Below are 10,322 nucleotides of genomic sequence, written 5' to 3'. Positions count from 1 at the left end.
CTTCATTTACTTTGTTTTGAGAAGAGGATTTACTCCTACAGCTAGAGTAATAATCTTCTCTGAAGAGGAAACTTACAGATATGCATGGCACAAACCCTTAATAGTCATATTGGAATTTAGAATGTGGCAACTCATAGGACAGGAAATATAGGACTATAATTTTCCTCCGTCTTCCCTAATCTCTGCTCCTTATTTCCCTCCTTCCTTTAATCAAAATTGGGAAACAAGGTTGGATAAGAGGATAGAATATTTAAAATATATTAGATTGACAAGGAAAAAGAATTATCCACCAAGGTAAACATACTTTGTTGTCTTCCCCCTTTTAATTAAAGAAGGCTAATTTTGATACTGAGTAATAATCTATTTTGGACACATAACTTTTTTTTTTGAATAAGTAACCTCATGTCTTCTCAGAGCTCACCTTGCCACCTTTCCTTTTTGGATATTCTGCCAAACTTTAAGACACCATGAGAGTACCTAACTCAGAAATCCAGAAACTCGTGAACAAGAAGGAAGTAAAAGGAAAGTTCCAATATGTACCACCCCCCCCCCCCCCCCCCGCTGGCTCTTGGAGGGAAGCAGGGATGAGTGACTTACTCCCTCATGTCTCTGGCAGGGGACTCTGAAAATATTATTTAGAAGAAGAGCAGGAGGGAAAAAGGCAGGAAAAGAGTGAAAGATATTAAAGATGTATCTTTTCTAAGTCTCCAGTGGGTTGGGTTGTTTTTTTTTTTTTTCTTTCTCTGTATATGATTTAACTGCAGGTGAAAACACTCTTTTCTCCTCCTTTGGCATGATGATGACGGGATGTGCTAAGGGTAAAAGTCTCTTGTGGGTCCCAAGTCCCTCATCTTGGTTCTTTTTGGGTACTCATCTCCTGAGCCAAAATCCATGGTTTCCGGATAGCTGGAAAATTCCTGAGGTAAAGGGAACTCCTCTGCTGAAGAGTGTGTCCGGTGCCCAAACACCTTCTCCTGCAGCTCGGCGATGTCATTGCGGATGTCAGCCAGCATAAGGAGCAGGAAGTCGAAAGACCCAGGGGGTCCCTGCGCACAGGAGAGGAATCAAAGCCAGAAGACCACAGACTCAATCCTGTGCAAAGCCATGGCTTCTATAGGCTCCATGATTTGCTACTCCCCCTGCTTGATGGCAACTACTTAGTTGATAACTCTGTGTCCCAAATGGAGTAAACAACTACTATAGTAGCTGGTGGCGGGGGGTGGGGGTGGGGGTGGGGGGCGTTCTTAAGATTGCCTCCTAATTCATCTCCCGTATGAGCTGTGGTGACACACTCTCTCTCCTCCCTCCCAATTCTCAGTTACATCAAATCTGGTAGAATGAAAGAATATGAGAAGAACCCTCCTATGTTACTTTCCAAAGAAAACGGGGTAGCGTAGAGTAGTGGTCAAGAGGTTGGGATTCTGTTGGGTTTGAATCTCAGCTCTGTCACTTACTAGCTGGTCTTGGGCAGGTTACTCAATTTCTCTGGGTTTCCATCTCTCTATCTGGAGATAATAATAGCCTCAACATCATAGGGTTTCATAAGTGAGGATCCAAATGAGTTTATATATATATATATATACATATATATATATATATATAGAGAGAGAGAGAGAGAGAGAGAGGGCTTAGAGTATCAAAAATGCTCTAAATATTATCTTTTAAAAAAGGAAATGATTAAAATGTTTATAAGGATCATTGACTATAACTGCGACCTGAATGCAGTTGAAAGAATGTTGTAAAGACATCCATGCCCCATTGACTGGGAAAAGTCCAAGGCCTTCCTCATTTTTCTATGGACTGAACATTTTCTATCATTGTATAGTATTTGTTAAGCTTTAACTTCTCTGTAGCGCTGTGTGGGGCATGTCAAATTAATGTGTGAACTGGCAAGGTTTGGGCTCGTTCGCGGCTTTGCAGTAACATCCTTATCATGCCCAGCCTCTGATGCTGTAGCTGCCGCTTCCAAAACTCTAACTGCAAAGCCCTTAGTGGTGGAGAGTATTTTGATAGTCACTGCTGCTCATTTGAAGAGTGGCAGCTCAGATCCCACTTGCCATTGCACAGGTGAGCAGATGGACAGACATCCGGGGGTGCTAAGGATGGCCAGGACAAGACAGCTAATCGGTGGAAGGGTTGAGATGAGAACCCAGACCTCCTGCATCCAAGCCGAGGCTGTCTGTCGGTCTTCAGAAATGACACCGATCTTTTCAAAAGCAATGGACTTGCTTGACTCTTCTGTGCTTTGGATACTACTAATTTTCATTTTTTAATCTCCCAGACACTAACATATATCCAAGCCAATGTATTCTCGGCGGTCCTAAGCAGCCATGCATGTGTCTGCGGGGTTTTGGGGATAGGCCTGCTCATTGGACCTGCTAGAGTTGCAGTGCTGGCTAAACTCTTAAGTGTTCAGAGTTATGACAGCCCTGTCGGATGTTTTAGGACATACCTGGAAATAGACTCATGGCATACTGGCTTTTTTTAATCTTAAGACCTCCCACATAAAGATTTGCCATGACAAAAGAAAAAAAAATTAATCCCAATTAGCTCTTAAAGTCCTCCATATTCTCCTCTAAACCACTGAGTTCCCCTTGGGAAGCTGAGTCATGGCTAGAAGGGGCTGGCTGTTGCTGGTAAGACCATCTTACAGGCTCATCAGAGCTACACTCCGGAGGACATTCCCCCCGAGGGAGCGGGGCAGATAGTGCTACTCACCGGTGACCCTCTGGGTCCAGGAGCTCCTCTCTCCCCCTGCAAGCAGAAAGGTCAGATTAGCTGGGGGGACCACATGGGAAGCCACCCCTGGGCTCTATGTAGACCCCCACCATCACCACTGACCTACACAAACAAGTATTTTCTATCAGAAACAAATGGAAGCCTGCAGCTGGACTTAAGGGACCATTTGTTTGAACAGAACTGCTGGGGTCAAGTGTCTCTCATTCCGATTTCCCCCAGGGCCGTGTATTTTCAAACCGGATCAGACAAGAGCATTGCTTGTATTTCCAGGCAAACTGTGAAGTAACTTATCAACTTTCTAAAGTAATGCATTCTGACTTATTTTGGGGGGAGCAGCGGGGAGCTCTGGAAGTGAAAGCACCCACTCGCAGAGACTGGAGCTTTTCCTGTTCTTGAAGTAAACATGTCAAAGGAGTGGGGACACACCACACAGCCCTGCCGAAGAACACTGGCCCAAGAGAAAAACCCCCCGCTGCAGAGGGGCCTGTTTAAAATGCACACTGGTGCTCATTCTTAGGGGTGGTTTTGGTGGGTTTTTGTTGTTGTTGTTGTTATTATGGTTGTTTACATCTTAGATTTTCTTTCCAGCTTGGGGGAAAAGAGTGTCTCAATTTTGTTATGTACAGAGTGGGGAGAGGACGCAGTGCTTGGGCTTTACTTGATGCCTGCCCAATAGGTTGCAACTGGGAAAACTTGGGCTATAAGGACCACTCGTAAGACTGACCTTAGAGCCATCTCTTCCTGGCGCACCTGGTGGACCCTACAAGACAAAGGGATCTAGTTCAACAGAAGGAAAATGCATGGGACAAGAACACACGCTGCCCCCAACAACAGTAAATGGATCTCCGATAAAATACTGACCACAGGGCCCCTCCGGCCTTGCTTAATGTGGGACAGATCAGGAGATGGTCCCATGGGTCCCATTGAGCCCCGCGGGCCGGGCTGCCCAGGGGGGCCCGGCATACCGGGGAAGCCTGGGCTCCCCTTTGGTCCTGGTGAGCCTGTAATCAAAGAACAGCTCATTAGCTCCACATCCCGCGAGGAGGACAAGGGCTCTGGATGACCAGAGAGTCTGGGAGCCCTTTGCAGCCATTTGTCTTTGCAATCTGCCATTTGCCTTCTGATAGCTCTACTAAGATGCCCCATAGGCATTTTATTTTTTATTTTTTAAAAAGATTTTATTTATTTATTTGACAGAGAGAGACGCAGTGAGAGAGGGAACACAAGCAAGGGGGAGTGGGAGAGGGAGAAGCAGCCTTCCCGCGGGGCAGAGAGCCCAATGTGGGACTCGATCCCAGGACCCTGGGACCATGACGTGAGCCAAAGGCAGTTGCTTAATGACTGAGCCACCCAGGCGCCCGCCCCATAGGCATTTTATTTTTTTTTAGATTTTATTTATTTGACAGAGACAGAGATAGCGAGAGCAGGAACACAAGCAGGGGGAATGGGCAAGGGAGAAGCAGGCTTCCCGCTGAGCAGGGAGCCCAATGTGGGACTCGATCCCAGGACGCTGGGATCATGACCTGAGCCGAAGGCAGACGCTTAACGACTGAGCCACCCAGGCGCCCCTTATTTTTTTAAAGATTTATTTATTTGACAGAGAGAGACACAAGTGAGAGAGGGAACATAAGCAGGGGGAATGAGAGAGGGAGAAGCAGGCTTCCCGCGGAGCAGGGAGCCCGACGCGGGGCTCAATCCCAGGACCCTGGGACCATGACCTGAGCCGAAGGCAGATGCTTAACGACTGAGCCACCCAGGCGCCCCCCCATAGGCATTTTAAACTTAACATGAGCAGAATTCTCCATCCTTATATAATCATGGTAGACCACAGTTCTCCAAAAACATCTCGACACCCCTTCTCTGTAAGAGAATAGCTTACTTCATTGTGTACCATAATACTATATAATGTGTGTGTATATAGTAGATATACATTAGCTAATGTATCAAATATAGATGTATATAACTATATCCATACACATACATACACAACAGAATAATATTCCACGGCTATATCCACCACCTTTTGTTTGTCCATTTATCCACGGATGGACACAGGTAGCTTGGCTATTGTGCATACCATTGTCATGTGTACAGGTATGCAAACATCTCTTCAAGATCTTGCTTTTGATCCTTTTGGATATTGTACCCACATGTGGGATGGCTAGATCATATTAGTTCCACCTTTAAGTTTCTGAGGAACCTCCATCCTGTCTTCCACAGTGGCCGCACCAGTTTGCATTCCTGCCAACATGGTGCAAGGGACCCCTTTTCTCCACATCCCCGCCAACACCTGTTCTTCTCTTGATAGCGGCTATCCCAATTTTGCCTTCATTTACACAATCAATGAACTTCAGAGATCACTGTATGTCAAGTGTCCTTAGAATGTGGGGCTTTGATGTGCGAATGGCAACATCTTACACATAAGAGGGGGGTCGGGGGAGCAGCAACCACCCCCTCACCACCAACCCAGTGTAGTTTCCCATGCTGACACTCTAGTCTGTGATTCATCGTAAGCCCTGGGACTGGACTTTTAGTTATGGATAAGAGAAACCTTTTTATCTCTCCAAGCTGTGTGTGTACATCTCAATGGAGGACATCACAAACCGATGCTGGAAATAAGGAGAGAGAAAGGAAGGATCGGAGGACAAAGTAAGGGCACAGTCCATTGCTAACGTTAGTCCTCTGTTACTCTCTGCTCCATCAAGGACCCTGGACAGCTCAAACTGTTAGAAACCAGATGGCAGAATTGGAAAGGAAAGCTAGCAAGTCATTCATTAAGAAGACAGCCAGCCAATGGTACTCTTGTTTCTACTTCATTTGTCCTTGTTGGAGTGATTTGTAGACTGGCCTAGAGATGAACTTCTTCCAGGGAAGCAGAGCAAGAACATACTCTTAGAGAAGGGTGGGGAATTCTGTGCTGGGAATCAATTTGCAAGGAGACCCACATCTACTTAGAAGCAGCAAGAGGCTGCCTGTGGGAGGATCTGGAGAAAATTTCACCATGGGCTAGAGTACCTCAGGCCAACGGAGTGAACAAGGTCAACCAAGGTCCTGGACCAGTTCTTGTTCCCTGTATAGACTGAGACCCAGTTTGGTATGTTTGGTAGAAACCAGGAGATCAAGATATAAGTGAAAAAGAAAACAAATAAATAGTCTGGAAGGAATTTGGAGCCTTTTTGTTGAACTTCCAACCTCAAATCTGCCCATATTCTCGAATAAACCCTCCCACTCTTCCATGTCCAGTTCAAACCCAAGTCCTGGGATCACTGCAGGCCTCCGTGGTCTCTCCTGGAAGTTCCCACAGCAGGAAGCACCTGTTCACTTACTTAGGGGCAGGCAGATACCATTTTCTTCTATTTGCCTTTGCTCTTTGTGTCTTGTCTTTGTCATTAGAAGGCCAGGTCATCATTCATAACACCTAGCACACTACTAAGCAATGATAATCAGGGAGAAGACACTCCATGTTCTAGAATCATCCGCTAACACTAATATCATTTCCTTTACTGGTGTGGATTCTGTTGATCTTATCTATGGAGGGACTTATAATAAAATATAAAACATCATGTAACTTTTTTAAAGTTCTCATTGTAGGGCACCTGGATGGCTCAGTTGGTTAAGTGTCTGCTTTCAACTCAGGTCATGATCCCAGCGTCCTGGGATCAAGCCCCACATCGGGCTCCCTGCTTCGCGGGGAGTCTGCTTCTCCCTCTCTCTCTGCCTGCTACACCCCTGCTTGTGCTCTTGTTCTCTCTCTCATAAAAATAAAATCTTAAAAAAAAAAAACCCAAACATTTGCTAAAAAGAAAAATAAAGTTCTCATTATACATTTCTTGATGGAACAATAGGACATTTGGTATTTTTGTCAAGCGATGAGGGTGGATCTCTAAAGCAGTATGCTGAATGCAGGAAGTCAGACAAAAACCACACCCATGATGAGATTCCATTGCTCTGAAGTTCTAGAACAGACAATAGTGACAGAAAGCAGGTTGGTGGTTGCCTACAGTTGGGGACAGGGGAGTAGACTGCAAAGGGGCACAAGGGAACTTTTTGGGGTGATGGAAATATTCTATATCTTGATACAGGGTAGTGGTAAGAGCGAGCTTGATGTAGGACGTATACATTCCTCAGAACTTGAACTGGATTAAAGGGGTACATTTTACTGTATATAATTGTATCTCAGCGAAGTTGACTTCGAAGAAAAATATATAGATCTATACATATAAAGAAATACAAATGTGAGTGTGTTCACAAACAATAGGGGAAGGAGGAAGTAAGACTGAGGAACATTAGAAATGAGGCTGGCCACAAGGGGTTACGGCTGGCTGATGTGCCCCCATGTGTTCCTCACCCAATTCTATTTCTGTATGTTAACATTAAAAATAAGTCTTCATTTTGTTTCTCCATAACTGAAAATGATCTCTAAGAATCTTACCCAAGCCCAGGACAATGCCCTTCTTCTTCCAGATTTCTCCCAGTTATGAGGGTTTCTCAGGCTCGAGGACCCAATTCCCCCAAGCCTCTCATGACACGGGTGTGGGAGCTCCCCGGAATCCTGCGGCTGCCCTCACCCATGCAGTCTGGACCCGGTCCAGCCCGCACTCGTGTGAGCTCCCGGCAGGCAGTGGCTGGTGGCTCTGTCCCCCTCCTTTGCTCTCCTCCCCACTCACCTGGAGGGCCCTGGCCCCCAGGCAGCCCAGGAGGTCCCGGAAGGTAGGCGTTTGAGGCCAGCACCTTGTTGCCTGTGATGTACTTGCCCAGGTCGGCAGCACTGTTGGGGAGCAGGGCAATCTGGAAAGAGAAGAGGACCCCCCGGTCAGGAGGTGACGGCTCCACAGCCAGGAAGATGGTTCACATTTCTGTGTTTGCAGGGGCTGCAAATCCTTTTCATGGTCATTCTCCTCTATCCAAGCCAGTTAGAGCTCAAAGGGGCGGCAGAGATCCCCTTCCAAATCCAGACACCTTCCAGTGAAAATTACTTGTATGAGATCACTTGGCTGGTTAGTAGACAAACCTGGACAGGCTCCAGATAGTCTAGATATCATTAGACTCATTATTCCCATAACTGATAGAATCTACCTGTTTCAGACTTTCAGTTTGTTAATTATTTTATTTAGTACCTACTATGTGCCCGGCCCTGTGCTTGGTTCTAAGGTGACAATGGTGATCAAGACCTGGGCCCTCAGCCTTGGGAGCCAGGACTAGGCATGTGGCCTACGGTTCACCTACACACTCAGGTGTTCGGGAACTGGTGGCAAACAGTGACCGTGATGGAAAAATATGTCCACAAAGTTGTGGATACTCCTACCTTCAAAAGGTGGAAGCTAACTTTTGCCCTCTGAGTGTGGGCTGTTCTTAGAGACTCACTTCCAATAACTGGAAAATGGTGGAAGTGATCGTGTGTAACTTCTGAAACTAGGGCATAAAGGGCACCAGAGCTTCCTCTTCGCTTTCCCTCCTGGGCTGCAGGCAGCTCACTCTAGGGGAAGTCAGAGGGGCCGCCCAGACAAATGACCTTCGCATTCCTTGAGGTCAGGTAAGCTATGTGAATCCGTGAGACCTTCTGGGAGAACTGAACGCTATGAACCTCCATTTTCCTCACCAATAAAAGGGAACACCACCACCCACCTTTAGGGCCGTGGGGATTTAATGGGAAATGTAGGTTAGGTGCCCAGCGCAGGACCTGAAACATAGTAAGTGACTTGATAAAATGGCAGTTTTAGTCTCTTTCTTTCAAGAAGCTAATTTGGGGGTGCAAAGTCAGGTGGAGAAAGGCACATTTATGAGGGTCAGGGCTATCCCCTCCAGAAGGCTTACTCTGGATCCTAGAGTCCCATAGGAACCAGGTATGTCTGAGATTTTCTGGAACATGTTACATCTGTCCCTACATCCTCTTGGAGGAGGCCCTGCTTGGAAACCCTGGGTCTAGAGGGCGACAGAGGCCAAGAGAAGGAGCATGGCAGACTTCCTCCCTAGCCTTGGCATGTTCTGATGCCCTACACCCATCTTTGGATCTGAGGGATCAAGCCTGGAAGATGAGACCAGCTCTCTTTGCTCCCTTGTAAATGTCATGCGGTGACCCAGTAAATGTCAACCTCCGTTTCCCGGCTGACCTCCCGCTGGGTAATTACATCCCAGCAGGTGTCCAGGGTCCCTGGCTTGACTTGCTGCACAAACACAGCAGAGGATGGGCTTGTGGCATGCAGGTATTTGCGAAGGTCATAGTAATATAGGAAGAGTCTACATTACCCTGGATTCCAATTGATAGAATCATGAATATCACTATCTCGTATTATTAGCCTTTGTCATAAAGTATCTCATAGAGCTGTTGGTATGAATCAGGTAGGCGCTGCTGTAAAGCACTTTGTAAGGACGTACAATTAACATTATTTAGGGTGGTTCAGTCAGTTAAGCCTCCGACTCTTGGTTTTGGCTCAGGTCATGATCTCAGGGTCGTGAGATTGGGGCCCGCATCAGGCTCTTGAGCTCAGTGGGGTGTCTGCTTGCGATCCTCTCCCTCTGCCCCTGCCCCCCACGCTCACTCACTCAAGTAAATATTTATCTGTCAGAGAAAGAGATGGAGAGAGAGAAAGCACAACCAGGGGGAGCAGCAGGCAGAGGGAGAAGCAGGCTTCCCGCTGAGCAGGGTGCCCAATGCGGGGCTCGATCCCAGGACCCTGGGATCATGACCTGAGCCGAAGGCAGATGCTTAAGGCAGACGCTTAACCGACGGAGGCCCCCAGGTGTCCCTCAAATAAATCTTTAAAAAAATGTTACTTGGTAAACATTTACAAAGCTCTAAGTAGCAAATACTGTTTTAAGTCCTTTGTAAATGTTAACTCATTTGATCATGAAAACAAAAATAGTTTTGTCATCCCTTTTTTTTAAGCTTCTCTCTCTACCTGTCATCCCCTTTTAATAGAAGGGAGGCACAAAGACATTAAGTCACTTCCCTAGGGTCATACATCCAGCACGTAGTGGTGCTAGAATTTAAGCTTAGCTTATATGGTTCTGGAATCTGTGCTCCTAACACCAAGCTGCCTCTCTCGACATTACCAGTGATCCTCAGCAAAGCATCTCCAGTCACTTTAGTACGGATTAGTCTTCCCAACATCCTGAGAAGGCCCCTTTTGCAGAGCAACTAGATCAAGGTAGCAGAGGAGGTCACAAACGACTGAGAAGTCATTTCTTTGCCTGGCACTAAAGGCCGTGCTAGAACGTGCAAACGCGGACGGCGGCCGCCAATGTGCGCATGCCCCTGAAGCCCCACTGACCTCTACCTTCGGAGGCTGGCTGTCCCCTTCCACGGGGCAACTGTTGGCAGACTCACCCCACTGGCTTGATTGCCCAGATAGGACGGTTTATGAAGGCAGGACTTGATTCCACAGGGCCTGTATTCCCTCCTCTCCTAGTCCACAGTAAGGCACAGCAGGTGCTCCCCAAACCCCTCCCGAGTCCTCATTCATGCTCAGCAGCGGCGCCCACCTCAAACCAAACCGTTCATGCAGCAGGAAACTGGCTTCCTTGCCTCCGACTTTCCCCTCAGTGCTGACAGGCCCGGCACCCTCTCTACGAGTTACATGATG

At 47.0% G+C, this 10,322-nt stretch overlaps 1 protein-coding gene across 1 annotated transcript in view; it reads right to left on the bottom strand.

The window, feature by feature from the left end:
* Nucleotides 1–560: 560 nt before the first annotated feature.
* The window catches only part of CCBE1 (collagen and calcium binding EGF domains 1), a 219,639-nt gene continuing 209,877 nt past the window's right edge, over nt 561–10,322 (bottom strand). The window contains exons 7-11 of the mRNA XM_021686393.1: nt 7,407–7,527; nt 3,601–3,740; nt 3,464–3,499; nt 2,719–2,754; nt 561–1,046 (exon numbers count right to left, since the gene is read on the bottom strand). Coding sequence (XP_021542068.1) covers nt 813–1,046; nt 2,719–2,754; nt 3,464–3,499; nt 3,601–3,740; nt 7,407–7,527 — 567 coding nt within the window. The 3' untranslated portion in view covers nt 561–812. The remainder of the gene's footprint in view (nt 1,047–2,718; nt 2,755–3,463; nt 3,500–3,600; nt 3,741–7,406; nt 7,528–10,322) is intronic.

The sequence above is a fragment of the Neomonachus schauinslandi genome, chromosome 14, assembly GCF_002201575.2.
Source record: "Neomonachus schauinslandi chromosome 14, ASM220157v2, whole genome shotgun sequence".
NCBI lineage: Eukaryota > Metazoa > Chordata > Mammalia > Carnivora > Phocidae > Neomonachus > Neomonachus schauinslandi.
The sequence above is the reverse complement of the archived record's forward strand: the minus strand, read 5'-3'. Positions and strand labels throughout refer to the sequence as shown.